We start from the raw sequence: 18,241 nt of genomic DNA, 5'->3' as shown, positions 1-18,241 counted from the left end.
TTTTGTATTTTAGCTTGTACTTTGTGCTAAGGTACTTTAAAAACTTTTAATTTCTTTTTCAAGAACAAACATACACTTTGTATAAAAAGTATCAGCCAGATAATTTAACCTAGTCACCATATTCGGACAGTTGCTGAACCTCTTTCAGTGTACAAATGAGTCTTTGAGAATTGACATTTTACAGGAAAATGGTACTTGAGAGAAGCATAAAAAGGATTTTTAAAATATCCTGAAAATCAAAGTTCAAGAAAGTAAAGTTGAATTATTTGTACTTATTAACAGTATACCCACAGACAGCCAAGAAGCAGATGGGACACCCCTTCCTTAAGAACAACTGCCTTTATCTTTCACACATTCCTGAAGGAATGTTTTCTGAGTCATAAATACTATAAAAAACAGCAGGAGCTCACCTGGGAAATGGTGGACAGGTTGTCTTTGAAGCATCAAGATATCTTCACATTTGAACAAGTTTGAACCAGAATAACCATTTATCCTTGGATGTGTCCATCACAGAACTTTCTCTTTGGATTGAGGCAATGTATCCAGGCTGCTATTGAAACTTTTTTTGGGGGGGATTCATTACAAGTTGTAATCTTAACCATCTTTCATGCTTCATCAAAAGTTGCTAGTCCTTTTTAAGGTTTTTTTTTTTTTTAACTTTTTTGTAGATGAATATATTCAACTGCTATTCATACCTACTACGTCCTGTGTGGTCCTCACCTCCTAACTACCTTCCTTCCAGAGGATCCAACTGTCTCCCTAGTTCTACCTTTGCTGATAGGAAAACAGAAGTGAGTTTCACTATTTGCTAAAAGCAGGATTAGCCTCCGTATCTTCTGTAGAAAGCTAGTGAACGTTACTCCTTAATGCCATGGCTAAGTCTTAAAGGCATGTGGCTGTGTTCATTTAGTGAGTAGAACAAGCTTCTGTTTTTGTTTTTTTGCTAAAATGTTGGGTTTCTGAATCAAAGTGTCTGGGAATTTAGAAGAAACAACTTTTGAGTTTTTCTTTCCTGCCCCAATGTTCTAGGACAGAAAGGTAGTCCTGATTTATTGCTTTGAGTTTTAAGATGCTAGGAATTGGGAACAGGAAAGACACCAGCAGTTCAACTCTGCTTCTAAGCTAAGTGAAACATTATTTTGGCTATATCTCTTTCCCCTCTTTTCTGACTGGCTTTATAAAAGCCGGTCAATAAATATTAAGCGCCTACTATGTGCCAGGCACTGTGCTCAATCACTGGGGCTACAAAAAGAAGAAAAAGACAGTCCCTGCCCCTCAAAGAGCTTACAATCTAATGAACTCTAGTCTTGGAATTGGGAAGTGCTGCTTGTGACCCTGGAAAAGCCTTTTGACTTCTGAATGTGTTTGCTCCCCTACAAAACGGGGATGAAAATCAGATTACACCTTCCCTACATCACTCCGGAAAGCACTATATAAATGTGAGAAATTAGTAGTAGTAGTAGTATAGTACAAGTACAGTTTGCAATGAAGAAAGGTCCTAATTTTCCACCAAAGCTATCATCACAACCACCAAAATACTTAAAAGTTTACATACATTAAATGCCTGATTTGTTTGTAATATTTCAGAGCTATGCCCTACCCTAAATCATGATTTTTGCCCATGTACCGTCACACCTATTAACTGACATTCTCCTCCACCTCCACCCCAAATTTTCGTATGGAGAAAAATGCAAGAGAATATTTGGAATAGTTTGTGGCTGTGAAGCTAGTGATTGAGTTGATCTTGGCTTTTTGGCGTAAACAAAGGCAGTGAAAGGCAGTCTTGCTTTCTGGCATATGTAGATTTCTCAAACTTCCTTACAATCTTTTTTTTCATTTAAGTATTTAAAATAAAGTGAAAAGCAAGTTTCTATAGCAACAGTACAATCCTGTCACGTGTAGTATGAAGGATGTGAAACCTGCCAGCTGCCATGCTCCCAGAGAGTATAGAGAGTAGGCCCCCAATAACCCTTACTGTTTGTTCAGTCGTTTTTTTAGTTGTGTCCTACTCTCTGTGACCCCGTTTGGGGTTTTCTTGGCAAAGATCCTGGAGTGGTTTGCCATCTCCTCCAGCTCATTTTACAGATGATGAAACAGACAAACAGGGTTAAGTGACTTGCCCAGGATCACACAGCTAGTAAACATTTGATGCCTAATCTGAACTGAGAAACATGAGTTTTCCTCATTCCAAGTCAAGTGCTCTATCCACTACCCACCTAGCTGTTTATATGACTTCTTAGAGGTGCTGGTGCTCTCATGGTTTCCAGAGAACTCTCCAGGCCTTCAATTTCACTGAAATGATGGCATTTATGCCTATGATTGTGAAAATAAAATATAGTATGTTAAGTTACTAAAGCTTCAAACTGCACTAAGATCTTTTAAGACATGTTCTTTAGTGGCAGTATCCACCAAAAGGCCACAAGACAAAGACGTTGAGAAAAAGGTCTTACTTTCCTGGAATAATGTTCCTATCGTCCCAGCTTTATGTAAGATTAAATTTTGCCCATATTTTTAGCCTAGTAGATTGATTTTACACACCCTCTCCCAGCCTCCTAATATGATTTTATGCTGACAGTTTGTATTTTCTAAGATTCATCTGTACACATTATTTTTTTTAAATTGCTATTACTTATGCTGATGTTATTTCCCCTTTCCAAAAGATACATGTCGAATTTTGATGTTGGTATTGATCTTAAGCAATAACTGGGCTCTTAGGAAGGTATCAAGATTCTGCTAACTTTCTGATCACTGTGAAGTTATATTAAGCTAAAAAAGTAGGACTGGGAGAGCTTGCCTGTAAATTTAAGGTTACTTTTTATTTACAATTTCTGGAAAAATGTACACTTTTTACATGGGCTACTTGTGCAAAATTACTTGAACAGACTGAGCTGCACAAAAGATGACAATGGACGTAAACAGAACATTTATAAGCAGTGCCCCATACTGTCCTGATAAATGTATCATTTCTCACAAAGTCCAGACAGCCTTAGCCTGAAGGGTTTCTGGACTCTGAACCAAAAAGAGGGAGGCTCTCATGAATCTGAAGGGGCTAAAGCATACTTACTGCTTGGTACGAAGCTCTGGATTGGGCAAGTGTGAAGCAGCAAGATGCTTTTTGCCAAGAGGTACTTCATTCCTTGGGTAATTTAAACTCAGAAGAGAGAGAGTGAGCAAACAAACTGTAGGGACAGCTTCGCTCCTCCAAAGTCAATAAGGGATCTCTCATTCTCACCAAAACGTAGAAACCAGAGTAGGAGTTTCTTTACCTCCCGACCTCAAAACCGACAGATCTTCCCTTCGATGTCATACCTAGTTACTAGACCACAGTTACAGCTCTAGTTAATACCTAAAAATGTGAGTGGGTGGGATTTGTTTTTCTTTTTTAAGTGATGCTCCTATTTAATAACATTTTTCCTTCCTGTCATTAACCTACCATCTCCCAGGAATAGCCCAGACCAACTTTATAAATGGATTACTTTACGTGGAATCAAGTTTTTCCATTCTAAGTGGGAAAACTCTAGGTAGAGTAAGTGCTTCAAACTCATGCTCCTAAGACCAGCCTGGACTAATTTTTCATCACTTTAATCAATTCAGTTTTTTTTTTAAATGTGCATGTGTGCATAGAAATATGTTATCAAGCTACATAAGTACCCTTGTGCATAACCATTATTTTAAAAGCTTAGTGGAAAGTACAGTTAATGTACGATACTATCCTAAAATTGGAGATGAAGTACCACAGAAAAGGAATTCAGTATTAGTAATTCTTTTACAAGTAACCCAAGTACAATACATTTTGACTTTGTAGTAGGTGTTCTCGGATGTCAGAAGGGGAGGGAGGAAGGAAAGCTTCAGCAAGGAAGGGTGGCAACAGCATAACAGCTGTTTTGTTTTCAACAAAATAAATGTAATGATGCTAATAGGAAAAGAAGGCAAGGGACAGACAGAATTTTTTCCTTTTGACCAGACTGTTCGTTTGTATCGTCCTGGGTCAACAATCACGCCAGCTCTGTTCTACTATTGCCGAAACTCGCTTTTCATATTCTCGCTTGTTCTCCTGGTATAGCTGAGCAGCCTGGCTGTTTGCTGGACTGTTGGGATTAGGCTCATCCAATAAAGACTAAAAAAAAAAATAAAGGTTCAACTTGCCAACATTAAAATTTTTTTTTAAAAAAAAATAAAGCTAAACTATGAACCAGAGCTATTTATTTAGCTCAAGTGCCTAGACGGGAAATGCGTCTAGTCTCAGCAATTCTAGTAGAATATTTTCTAGTAGCCTGGGCCTTAATATAATTTACAAACATCAACAGAATTAAGCAATGAAAACTCAGCTATAAATTCCCCTTCCCTTATAACATTAAAGTAAATTATTTATACAAATGTTCAATAAACTTTAGTGAAACTAGAAAAATTCACCTGTATGGATGTCAAAATGGAGGAAACATCATAGGTTGGACTCCAACGATTCTGAAGTATATCCAGGCATATACTACCATCTGCATAGACTAAAAGCATAGCTGTATCAGTATACACACTGTACCCACTGCTATTATGACTTTGACAGTGTACACAAAGTTGGGTGTAGTTCTTTAATAGGCCATGTTAAAAGGCACTGGACTGTGTGACTTTGGTCAACAAGCTCAGCATTTTATCACAGCTCTGTGATTCTAGCAGGCCTCCCTCACGTGGGATGTTTGGCTAAGCAGTGGGATACTGGTCAGGTAAGAGAAAACATCTCTATCTCCAGGAGAAAGCAGATACCATCTACCTCACTCCGAAAAGGAAAAGGCCAGAAGGGCAAATGATGTTAAAATATGCCAACGGATAATTATTATAAAAGAGTAAAATGTCAAAACTAAGAACTTTCAAGATGTCCTTAGAGGACGATCAAAACAGAAAAACATTTTTCAAACCAAAGCTGGCTGTGCTCTGAAAAAGAAGGGTTGCTCTTAAGCCATTTCAGGCCTTTCCCCAATTCAACTCTTCCCCCTCCCTCCCCCCAATAACAGAATCCCTCAACTGTTCTGCTGCTGTTGCCATAGCCACATTCAAACTGCAGGGATTGTGACTCAGCTTATAGAGAATAAATATTGATCCCATTGTGCCTAAGAGGGAGCTTGCCCAACTACTACAAAAGTCTCGTCCAAGAGCCATTTAACTGCTCTTACTTTGGGGACAACACAAGAGGTGACTCAAATATACCCCTAAAGATTTTTGGCCTACAAAACCTCAAGTCCTCTCAAGGGAGAATTTAGGGTCTGAGGACTGCTGGTCTAGGAAGTGATTTCACTTCCCCCTACCCACCCCTTCAACAAAATACTCTGCTTTTACTGAACTGGAAGCAAGTGAAGCCAGCTGGAATGCATTGTACAGATAAGTACCCTCCCACAAGAAAGACAGGTAAAATGATCAGAATACTTACCATTTGGATGAAACATTTTAGAGACAAATCTTACTGTAGGTGGTTTGTTTGGATATTCTTCTGTGAATTCTATTGTAAGTTTAAATGTGCCTGTAGATAGAAAAGTTTAAACCACCATATTTACAAGCCTTTCAGCTCAATATTGATTTGCTTAGTAATAGCTTACATTTGTATTTAGCTTTAGGGGGTGCAAAGCTCTTTCCTCACACGCAGTGTGCACAGAGGGAGTACAAAAGCCATTCTTGTTTTTACAGATTCAGGGAGGCCAACAGATTTGCCCATGATCACAGCTAATAGAATCTGCATCAAGCAAAACAGATACATACACGTCTATGCATACCATTTACGTGTGTGTGTATGCATACACACATATAGAGAAGGAAAAGGCAGACAAGATGAGACCTTCAGAGATGACACCACCCAGCCATTTCCAAATGTACAGTTTTGCTACTTTGTGTGACAACTCCCTTTAACACAAGTTTTGTTTTACTACTCTAAATGTTGAAATTGCTTAAACCAGGGGTGGGGAGCCTGCAGCCTTAAGACCACATGTGGCCTTCTAGGTCCTTAAGTGCAGCCTTTTGACTGAATCCATCCTTGTTCTATAAAAATTTAGAAGGCCACAGGTTCCCCACCCCTGGCTTAAATTGTTTTATTCAAACTTAAGAACAGTCCATCTTGGGCTCAGAATGACTAACTTTGATATAACTAACCATAGCAAACCTAAAATAAAACAAAACCATTCTCTAAAAGACTACTGACTCTATGAAGTCCCCCCACAAAATGACTCTACCCTTCTTACTTCCTCCTCCATCCCTCAGAGGTGTACTCTCTGCTGCAACCATATAATAGGCTTCCAGTTCCTGTTCCTTCCTCCCAACACGGTCTGTGCTCTTTTCCCCCAGTTCTTCCCTTTTCCCGTAATGCCTCCCTTCCCATCTCAACTAGTCAATCTATCCCGTTCTGGGCTGGGTTCAAATGTCCCTTGAATTCAAGCAATCTGACTCTATAGCATTTTATAATCCTCGTAGATATAATGCGTGTCTAAGTACATAAACTAAGACACGCTAATACACACACCTATCTTCCACACTCTCATATTCAGGCTAGGATGTTATTTCTATTTGCTTCTTCCTCCAACGTCTAGAATAGTGTATTGTGCCCACTAAGCGCTTACTATTTCTCTTCTTTAAACCAAAAGTAGGGAACAGAAACTGTGAGTTGTAAAGTCCTTTAAAGCAATGGTATCAGACTCAATTACATAAGGATTCCTGCAGACTGCAGGTTGGCTTAGAAAATCACATGTTAATAGCATATATGTTTTATTGTACTTCATTTTGTTGAATATTTCCCAATTACATTTTACTCTGGTCCGAACTGCACTTGGGAGTGTTGTGGGCAACATGTTTTGACACCTTTGCTTTAAAGGAAACACAGCCAGACTTAAGATTCGTTTCAAGTAGAAAAAGTAATAAAACTCTCAGTCTGAAACTTCAGTTGTCCAATATGGAACATTAGTTAAACAGTGACTACTAGAAGTACAATTCCTGAAACACTTAAGATTCCAGAAAACAACATCCCATTCCCAGTCTGGGGGATGGTCCATGTCCATGAATAAACACAGAAGGTGTAAGTCTGACACAAAATTAACAATCAGGCTCGAACAAAGAACTAGCAAAAGGTACAGACTACTCCTAGTAGTTAGGCTCTAAGTTGCATTTTTTAAAAAATCCCAACTACAGAGAATTTGAATAACACAGCACTAATTATAACAACATGGTACTTTTTGTAATTCTTCTTGTAATACTTTTTGTGATTTATGTTCTAAAATTTTAGAGGAAAAAATACACTACCCACGCATTCAACATCAAATATTTAAGTGATATTCTTATACACTAATCATTTCTGTAAATAAAATGCCATTATAAGTACCATTAATGGAAGATTTTAATTGAATATAGGTCTGAAAACTACCTATTCCTTGTATATTCCCTTCAAGCCTGTATCACACAGCACTTCAGTATACAAAATCCTTGACATTCAAATCATCAATAAACAGTTATCTTCCTTATTCACACTAATAAGGGGATCAGTGACAGAGGTCATCCAGAAATCATTCATATTTGGTTTTGTAATGTCCCAAACGACTCCAACAGATGTGTCTTCTTAATTATGTTTTGTTTAGATTGATACTCAAATGAACTGGCATTTGGTGGCACGCACCACGGTAGAGGAGGCGACCCTTAAAAAGAAAGACATTTACCTGACTTTAAAAAAAATGGGCGTCAATGATAGAATGACTGGGGTTCTTTTTATCAGGCAAGGATAAACCAGATCTTACTCAAGAACTGGGGAATCTGTAAAAGTAGTTCTAATAACCATTTAAAAAATAAATTCAAGAAGTTTATCTTGGACCAACATTATTCCTTTTTCCAAAGTTATGTTTTTTTCAAGTTTCTCTGCCACCAAGAAAAACCAATCACCAACTGCCCAACAGCTTTCAACTGACTCCCAAATGCCTTGCATAAAATAGAAACTGCTCCATCTGGCATTTAAAGCTTTCCCCAGTCTGTATCCAACCTACCTTCCCAGGCTCATTTTATATGATTCCTTCATTACTATTTTAATAATATTTCCCCAAATCCTCAACATGGTCTAGAGATACCCTTACATTCCCCAAGATTATTCCAGTAGAGCGTAAGCTCAGGCCCTGTACCAAACTGGAAGGGCTTTGAGCACTATATGATGGCCACGAGTTGATGAATTTTTCTGCTGCAACTCTTGACAGCCATTTCAATTAAAGAAGAATTAGACTCTGACAGTGAAAGAAAGAAGTGGAATACTCACACCAACGAAATTACAGATATTTGAAGCATTTTTTTTGAGGAAAAAAAAAAGAAATCAAATGTCATGGAATAAACTAATAAACTCTTTATTACCACCTGGCCACAAATCATCTTTTAGATCTTTCTACATCTAGAGGATGTAGGAAAAAAAAGTTTAAGCTCTTTTTTAGTAGCAGAGACATTCTAAATACACAGAACAGCATGAGTGCTTGAAGCTTCAGAAAGTTCAAAGAGTTCCCATCCCTTCCAAAATGGTATGTTAATTCCAATTTCAGAATCTAATTAAATTTCAGTTTTCTAAGATCCTAAAGCAGGAATCTGACTATATCACATATGTATTAAAATGCACATGAATAACAATTCTAAAGGGCTCAGATTAAATTTTATATGTTTTCCAGACACAGTGGTTAGAAAAGGAATTTAATACCAACTTCTGTAATGTCCTCAATTTAAGAGGCTCCTTCTCTGGTGACACAAAAAATACAAAACTTCTTTGCAAGATGGTGACTAAGTATTTCCAAAATCATCTTGAACTGAGCTTCCTTCCCAAAACTTAGCAGCACTAATTCAGCCAGCTGGGCAATGAACACCGGTGTGACAAACATCTTGTCACTGAAGCCAAGAGATTTCATGGCGTCTTCAAAGACATGGGTCAAGGGCACACTCAATTTAGGAGTCAGAAGACCTGGGTTCAAATCTCATCTCTTAATATTTGCTAGCTGTGTAACCTTGGGCGGTCATTGTAACTTCTCTGAGGCTCAATTTCCCGTAAAAACAGAACATCTTTAGTACCTAACAGCCAGAATGATTGCAAATGCCCAATTCAAGTAATATATACAAAGCACTTTGCAAATGGAAAGTATTTATGTTAACTCTTCTTTAGTACCTCAAAAATTGAGCTTGTTTAAACTTTAAACAACTCTTTAAGAATTAAACCCTAGTTTTATATAATCTGTATTGGTTTAATTTAAGTTAAGCCTTCCGAGAAGGTCAAAATGTGAGAAAGTACCAACTAAGCCATTAGCAGAAAGATTCCGTACCTTGTTTTTGAGAAATCTGATGACCAAAAAGTCAAACTTAGGAAAATATCAACACTAAGAGTCTTCACTTTATAGAGAAGGATTTAAAGTTCCATTTACGTGAAACCTCCCTTAGTGTGTTCAAAGTGGTTAAGGTTTTTTTTGTAAAAAAGGTTTCTACATAACTTCTTAGGAACATATCTCTAAAATAAGAAGGTATTTTTCCTCCCTAAGAAAGCCTTTCTGCAATGCCGACCTTGGCTGTGAGTTCTAGCAGGTCCTTCCAAGCTGGAAAGATGGAATACATCTCAGCTGGGACTCTGAGAGGCTCACCACCAGACTGATGGCAGGATGATCTTTTTTAAACTACTACAATAACTCTCAGACAATCTCCTAAATTAGAGCTCCGTTACAATCTGCACAGGTGGACGGAGCACCTATGTGCTATGGGATGGATAAGAGGTCCTTGATGTACTGAATCTACTCTCTTAAAGTGTAGTTGCAGAACTAATGGGGTGAGAGGTAGAATGGTATATTAGACAGAATACTGAGGAACTTAGAGCCAGGAGCCCTGGGTTTGAATCATGCCTTAAGATGCTTAGCTGTGTGACTCTGGGTAAGTAACTTTACCTTTCAGTAGAGCCTCAGTTCCCTCATCTGTAAAATGGAGATAATATCACTCACTGTACTACCTCCTTCACAGGATTGTTGTGAGGAATGCACTCTGTAATCTTAAAGCACCATACAAATGTGAGCGGTGCTTACTGAGAATCCTTGAAATGCTACTCCTAATACAAGGATTTAGAAATGCATGAGACTCCAGCTCTTAACATTTTTTTCTTCTTTGCTTTTCTATGTAGCAGTTTTCAGCAGGTTAATGTATGGATATTGAAGAGAACTCTCAGAAGTCTCTCTTAAATATCAATGTGTCTAGTGCCAATTTTTTATGATCTAAGGTATTGTCTAATTTTTGCATGCATTTAAACGATGAGGCATTATCTCCCCATGATTCTCACTTCAAAATAAATTCAGCAACTCCTCTTTTGCTCCCTCCAGCTCAAACTGCACTTCTCCTTTAGGAACTTCCATTCCTAAAACTTCCAAAGACTGATCAGTAAGGTCCCGTAAGCTCTGAAGTTTGTAAGGGTAGATTAAGAACTGTTTTGGACATTATCTATTGCTCCTTATTTGCATAATACCTTTGAAACGGCCAAAGGCAATAATGCGGTAGGTAGGTCAAGTCTTTTTTATGTAAATCGTTTGTCTGATAAATGAGTATGCAAAGACTGGTAAAAAGATCACATAGATAGACAGACAGATAGATAGCCACAGGTGATTAGTAACCTAAATACCTGAGGAAGTACAGTATATACAAAAGGATACTGATTGTTAAAGAGGAAAAAAAAATAGAGACATATTCAGCAAGGGCAGAGCCTTTCAGTCCTAATAATGAGGTCAGTATTCACTTATCACATCATCACAAACAGCATTAAGGGAAGATCCATGTAGGTAAGAAATTCTTTCTAGCCCCCCACCCCCCAAAGTCAGACACAGTTGTGAAATAGCTTAACTGCCAACAACCATCACTGTGCTTGCTGTACAATAAAGCTGTGCCCAGCAGAAAGTTTTCTGAGGAAAATGAGATGGGAAGCCAACCAAAACAAATGCTGGGAAAGCTCAGCTACTAAAACAAATACACACTGTTAATGTGCACATAGAGCTTAAGTTTAAAGAACTAGACACAAATCTATTAGTGAAAAATTAAATCTAGGTACAAGTAACAACTCTCGTCATAGAAGAAATCATTCAACTGATTTTTCAGACCTTTGATTTTATTGGTATAGGGAACTCTGGATAAAGAAACTACTTCTACCAATGTTGATCTGCAATGCCCTGGGGTTAAGTGAGGTGAAGTGACTTGCTCAGATTCACATAGCCTGACCAGCCAGAGGCCAGAGTTGAACCCGGGTCACCTAGCTTCAGAGGCCACCTATCTATCCACTTAACCTTGCCTTTGCAAACTGCCTTCTTATGCTCTATCAGTTCTTTTATTTTAATACTTTTATTTCACTAAACAGCACCTGAAGAGGCAAGGTTACCCTTTGAGAGAAGGGAGAACCTCAAGATACTCAGGTGGCCACTGATGTTAGTTCTAGACGCTTTCACCACCAAGATACAGGGTTAAATGAAAACTAATTTAAGATTTGAAGAGGTACCAAGATGGTGGATTCCACCAACTGGAAATTATTTTTAACGTATAAGAAACAAAAGTTGTGATTATTAAATCTTTAATAGTTTAAAACTTCACTAAGACTTTTGGGATTACCGAGTATTTTACCTTAATTGGCCATTAAAGGGCACAGTTCAACTATGTTTAGTTTAGTTTGGTAAAAAGTGAAAAAAAAAATCCCAGAATTTCAGAGTTGGAAGGATCCTTGGACTCCATGTAATCCAACTCACACCCCTAACAAGAATCCCCTGTATGATCTGTCTCCCGTGAGGAAGAAGCCTTCTAAATCTGACTCCCTGTAACTGTTAGGAAGTTTGCCTCTTCGTAGCCTTTCCCATCGATCCTAGTTCTCGTCCTCCGAGTTCAAAATGAACTAGCCTAGCCTAATCCTGCTTCCTCTGGACAGTCTTTCAAATACTTGACAAAAGCTATCCTATCTACTCCCTGAGAATGAGAATGTGTTAGAAATGACAGTCCTTCAAGTGAAGGGGAGGAAGAGAGGTGAAGAGGAATATAAGAGGTTTTTCTGGCATTGGTTGAGAGCATGAATGGGGTTGGCAACCTTCACGTTCTCCAATAACTTTTAAGATTCTATGACTTCATTAACAACAGGTCGGGTGTGGATATGAGTTTGAAAGCCCGGGACAGGGGCCGGGCTTCTGCTGGGCCAGCCACACAGCACCCACACTACAAAAATAAACAGTTGTGATCAGCGCTCTAGTGCCCCCTTTACAAGCCCCGATAAAAGGTACCAAACTGGAGTCAGGTGGTCAGCAGCCTGAACAACCTGCCATACAAGGGCAGCTTATTTTCGCCTGTAGGAGGTAGAGAAGAAAGAGGGGGACGGGGCTGGCTGAATGGGGACCCACTCCTTCCCCAGCTCAACAGCCGACTCTGAAAAGGAAGAAGGATAGCACTTCTTACCATCTTCAAACGGGGTCCCCTCGGGCCTGCAAGAGAGGGAGAAGCGAGGCGAAGTCAGTGCTCCTGGCAGGGCACGCGGCTGCTTTCGCCCCTTGGCCGAGAAGGCCCCGCTGGCATCGCCGGGCGCGGGCCTCCCGCCCAGTGCGCGCCCCTCCTGCTTCCTTTCCAGCCCCGCAGGCAGCGGTACTCCGAGCAGCGAGTACTCCAGCCCCCGGCGCACCCAGGGCGGGCGGGCGGCCCAGTCCCGTCCCGCTCCAGCCAGTTTCCCGGGGTCCCCTCCTCCTCCCCCGCCTCCCGCTCGCCCGTGCGCGCGCCCGCCCGCCTCAGGGCTCCCCCGGCGGACTCACCCGAAAATGACTGCGTTCCACACCATAATGTTGTTCTCCGACGGGGCTCCGCTGACCCCGGCAGGAGGGTCCTCTTGCAGCCTGCGGAGGGAGCGCAAGTGGAGCTCAGCCCTGCCCTTCCCGGCCTGGCCCGGCCTGGCCCGGCCCTGCCCGGCCCTGCCCGGCCCGGCCCGACCCGACCCCGGCCCGGTCCGGCTCGTGCCCCCGGCTGGGACCCCGCCCCGCGACCCGCGCCCCGCGCCCCGCGCCCCCCGACCAGCCTCCGCTGCCCCTCCTTACCTCTTGAAGTCCCGCATGAGGCGCCGCCGAGCCGGGGTGGACATGTCGCGGACTGCTGCGGGCTCAGGGGTGGGGCATAGACCAGCGGCTGGGCAGCAGGAGGAGGAGGTGGAGGAGGATGAGGCGGCGGCTAGAGGAGGAGGGGCAGGGGGAGGAGGGGGAGGTGGATGAGGACCAAATAGAGACGCAGCCGGCGCAGAGTCGGACTCCGACTAGAACGCTGGAGCCCCGGGCCCAGAGCAGGGAGGGCCGATACCAACCTGAGTGGCCCCAGAGGGGAGACAGAGGAGGAGGAGGCTGCACCACTGCTGAGGCGCGGGGGAGGACGGGTGGAAGGCGGTGACAAGAGCTGCGCGAAGTCACCAGAAGGGGGGGATGAGCAAGCTCACAAGAGCAATAATTAACAGTGCAACTCCAGGGAGGGAAGGAGGGGCAATATTGGGTGCTTTTATGGAAGGACGTTTTTAGTCCTATACCAATCCCCCACCCCCCCCCGCCGCTGCCTCCAACCTCCTGCTCTAGGGCGCTCCCACAGAAAGACTGGGGCTGTACCATTCAGCGAAAGGCGTTCTCAGGGGGGAACAAGCCACCCCTCCAGCCAAGCCTGGAGCGGGGCCGGGGAAGAGTAGGGCTCCAGCTCTACTTACACCCACGAGATAAGGCAGTGAGATCCTGGAGGAGGGTTGTACCATTGACATCAAAGGGGACCGAAAGAAAGGAGCGAACTCTGCGAGAGAGTTCGAGGCAATCTACTGACCTGGAGGGGCGGGGTGGGGGAGGCCCGGGGGAGTGAAAGTATCGGGAGTCAAGGTGGGCGACCCCCTGAGATATAGAAGGAGAGGAGACGGAAATGGAGCCAGCATCTACTCTGTCCCAACCCCGTAACTCTCTGCAGCCACGTTTACAAACACCAGTAACCAGGAGAACCATCCTAGGCCCACGGACTCAATAACAGAGTAGATATGTCTTGTCCAGGAACCGGAGGGATGCCTGGAGAGCAGCAGGCGGGAGAGAGGCTAGCAATTATGGGAAAGAATTGTTTACAAAGCATACCAAAGGAGCTTCTACCACCCCCTCCCTTTTGTAGTTTATTATTTTTATTTTCAAATAACAAGTTTTTTTTTGAAGTATTCTGTACTTCCCATTACCTCTGCCTCCCATTAGCACATAAAAAAACTCGAAAAACCATCTCTCAATAGATAGCTACATAAACTAGCAAAAACAAATTCCTACATTAGCCAAGTCCAAAAAAAAAAAAAAAAAGTCTCCGCATTTCAAGTTCATCACCTCTCTGGAAGTGAATGGCTCATTTCAGCTTTCTTTTTTTTTGGTGTCGTGATTTGTCATTTGGTCGATCAGAGTTCTAAAGTCTTTCAAAGCTGTTTCTGTCTATAATGCTATTGGATAAATTGTTATAGTTCTACTCTGAAACTGGCTATTTCTTAACTTCTCGTGACACAGTAACATTCCATCATATACATGTATCACAATTTGTTTAGCCATTCTCCAATAGGAGGATACCCCCTTAGTTTCCCATTTTTTGGCTACCACATGAAGAGCTGCTAAAAATATTTTTTTGTACATATAGACACTTGGAATTCTTCAATTTCTTTGGGGTATAGGCTTAGCAGCAGAATCGCTGGGTCAAAGGGTGTGCACAATTTGGCAACCCTCTGGGCTTTTCCAAATTGCTTTTCAGAATGGCTAGAGCGATTCACAGTTCCACCAACAGTGCATTAGTGTACCTGTTTTCCCATATCCCCTCTAGCATTTGTCATTTTCCTCTTTGGTCATCTTTTCAAGGTGGAGCCTCAAAGTTGCTTTAATTTGTATATCTCTAATTATCAGTGATTTAGAGCATTTTTTCATGTGGCTGTGGATAGCTTGATTTTCTTCCTCTGAAAACTGTCAGTTCATCTCCTTTGACCATTTTTATCTATTGAGGAATGGCCCTTTATCTTACAAATTTGAATCAACAACTAAAAGGAGATTTTAAGCGAAAGTAAAACAAGGGATGAGTTACCCATTAAAAAAGAAGCTGACCAAGCAGAGAGGTAACAATCAATTACACCAAGTAATTAGCATTTCTAAGGAACTTTCTGGTTTGCCAAGAGTTCTGCACCCCGTTCCCGTTTGATCAAACTATCAATAAACATTTACTAGATGCTAATTAGACTCCGAGATTCAAAGAGAAAAGTGAAACAATGTCTGCCCTCAAGGGGCTTACATTCTAATGATCCTAGGTAAGTGCTAATATTATGGCCATTTTACAAATGGAAAAAATTTAAATGATTTACTCAGAGTCACACAGCTCCCCAGGGAGCCATCCCTTCTTGCAAAGAATTTAAAAGAAAGAACGTAAAAAACAAAAAACAAAAACAAAAACAAAAAAAACAAAAAACAGGTCAGCCAAACTAACCTACACTGGCTACGAAGTAACTTTTCTCTTCTGATAAATTACTTTTTTTCTGGAGAATTTGACAGAAATAAGGATAGGATGTACTAACCTCCCTTCCTTGTAGGCGTGGGACATTGTACATACCTTTAACCTTAGTTTTGACAAAGTACATTTTTGTATTCTTTGTAACTAAGGATGGCAAGCTCTCTGGGCTGGGAGGGGGAATGGAATGTTAGGAAATGAAGGTGATACAAGAAGAACAGCTGTCAGCAAATATTTTTTTTTTAAAAAGTCCTCTACACTCATTATCCCTTCAGCTTCACCCCCCAACCTCCTGAAATCTGGCTTCTATCTCCACCTATCCAGATCCTTTCTATTGAAATTGCTCTTTCTTTTAAATGTGGGGAGGCTTGTATGAACTGATGCAGATGGAAATGTGGCCAAACCAGTAAAAGAACATAAGCAGAGATTAAGGTAAATTATATATTATAAATAATTAAACAAAACCAGCAAAGCCAAAGACTGAGTGATTGAGATGACCAGTCTTGGCCCTGAAAATGAGGTGAAGAAACCCCACTCTCCATTCAGTAGAAGGGGAGGTTGGGGAGTGGGGTTCCCTTGCATGGGATGCTGCATATGCTGTCAAACATAGTCACCATGCTGGTTGGTTTTGCTTCAAAGTTTTAATATTTTTCTTGGCCACATCACTAATTTGATGATGGAATGAGTGGGTATATACTGAAATGACTGTAATGCAAAAAGAAAAGGCATTAATAAAATGAAATTTGGGGGTTTTTTTTTGGTAATATAATGAAATTTTAAAAAATAAAATAAAACTAATTTCTTCTCAAAGTTCACTGACCAGTTGCCAAAACCATTGGCTTTTACTCAGTCTTTGTTGTCTTAACCCCTCTGCATTTGACACTGTTCACCACTTCCCTTTTCAGCATGGATCCTAGATTTAGAGCTGAAAGGGCCTTCAAAGGTCATCTAGTCCAACCCCCTCATTTTACATAAGAGGAAACTGAGGCCCAGGGAGAGGAAGTCAGTAAGTGGTAGAACCAAGATTCAAACTGAGGCCCTTTGACTCCAAATTCAACCTTCTCTCCACTACGCCTCACTGGCCCAACTAAACAAATATCAAGCATTTACTATGTACTAAGGAACATGGCTTATACAGGGTATGAAGGTAAGTCGTTTGTAGGGAATGATAAGGGAGATTAGCCTGAGTGGAACAGTAGAACTTCCCTGGGGAGAAATGAGAGCTGGACTTGGCAAGGTGCCTGGGGGTGGAGTAGGGATGGGGAGTTGGGGGGGGGGGTGGCCATACTTGATAATAGGCCTTAGAATGCTAGGCTGGGAATTTTCTATCTGGTAGGGAGCCATTGCAGGTCCTTGGACAAGGGTGAGTGTCCTGACAAAAATAGGTTTTTGAGGATTGACTGGAGGAGGGGGTGGCACAGAAAAGACAGGGAGGCCTAGCTCCTGGTTAATAAGCCTAGCCCCTAGCCACCAATGACTATGAGATGATACAGAGTGATCTGCATGTTTCATGTTTCTGATATTTCACTTTTATCTTTGTATTCCAAGCACCCAGCACAGTGTCTGGTACATAGTAAGTGCTTAATAAATGCTGATCGATTGATTGATGGGCTTGCCTCTCTTTCATGTGGCATTTTTCCTTCCTCCCTTGGACAACCTGACAAAAAAACAACTCAGAGACATTGGCTGAAGTTGTTCCCAAAGCCTCTGTGTGTGGCCTGCCTGTGTGTGGCCAGGAGAGCCGGATTACAGAAAGGGACTGTGTCTCAGGAAGACTGTGCCCCCACGCTCCTCCCCAGAAGCAGGGTTGCCATAGTGAATGGGCCCATGGCAGAACTCTCTCAAGCAGACAATCACCAGGCGGGTACAGTCTAACTATAGCTCTGTTGGCTGCAAAACCCCTACCACCCCCATCCCACCTTGACATCTCTGTGCCCATCTAAACAGTTTCTTGTGGGTGCCCCCTCTAGAGAGAGGGGGCCAGGGAATGATATCATTTTCCATTCTAAAAGCATCCCCGTCATTTCCTCTGTAGCTTCCAACAGGCCCCTGGCAGACACCCAGGCCCGACCGGATTCCAAATCATCTTTCAGTCCCCAACATTAAGCTTCTCTGAAGGGCCTTTCTCGGGTTTAGAGTAAATGCTCAGGCCAAGATGTGAGATTTAGTTTTGTCCTAAGCCTTCCACTCAAACCTGACCTGAACACAAAAGTGAGGGTTTTGAACTATGGGAGTATATAACTGTGGGAGGCTGTGGAATCTCTGTCCATAAGAATCTTAAATTCAGGATAGTGTCTAATCTTCACTGTGTTTGGTACATAGTAGGTGCTTAATAAGTATCAGATTGATTCCTGGATGACATTAGGTAGCAGAGAGTACTGAATGATCTTGGAATATTATCCCTAGTGCCCTCTAAGCCTATGATTTTGTGAGGCTATAGGCTAGGAATTCACCAATCCCATTATTCAACCCCCCTTCACTGAAATGGATGTGCAGGAAACTCACCGACCATTTAGATCTTTAGAACATGTGTACAGAAGACAGGATCAAGGACAGAAAACAGATGAATCCAGGAGTGTGTCATAGCCCTGTTAAAAATATCAGTAGCAAACAACTTTGAAAGACTTAGGAAATCTGATTAATACAATGATCAACTACAATTCCAGAAGGCTTATGATGAAGCATTTGACAGAGAGAGAGAGAGAGAGAGAGAGAGAGAGAGAGAGAGAGAGAGAGA

General features: G+C 41.6%; 1 protein-coding gene across 1 annotated transcript; it reads right to left on the bottom strand.

The window, feature by feature from the left end:
• Positions 1 to 2,797: 2,797 nt before the first annotated feature.
• Positions 2,798 to 13,325, bottom strand: UBE2A (ubiquitin conjugating enzyme E2 A). The gene is made up of 6 exons (XM_027861393.1): positions 13,065 to 13,325; positions 12,786 to 12,866; positions 12,439 to 12,464; positions 5,420 to 5,509; positions 4,414 to 4,502; positions 2,798 to 4,117 (listed from the first exon to the last, which is right to left on the bottom strand). The coding sequence occupies exons 1-6, from the start codon at positions 13,106 to 13,108 to the stop codon at positions 3,989 to 3,991; spliced, it is 459 nt and encodes a 152-aa protein (XP_027717194.1). The 5' UTR covers positions 13,109 to 13,325; the 3' UTR covers positions 2,798 to 3,988.
• Between the last annotated feature and the right edge of the window lie 4,916 nt (positions 13,326 to 18,241).

The sequence above is a fragment of the Vombatus ursinus genome, unplaced genomic scaffold (assembly GCF_900497805.2).
Source record: "Vombatus ursinus unplaced genomic scaffold, bare-nosed wombat genome assembly UNPS02014735.1, whole genome shotgun sequence".
Lineage (NCBI taxonomy): Eukaryota > Metazoa > Chordata > Mammalia > Diprotodontia > Vombatidae > Vombatus > Vombatus ursinus.
This window is presented reverse-complemented; position numbering and strand designations above follow the sequence as displayed.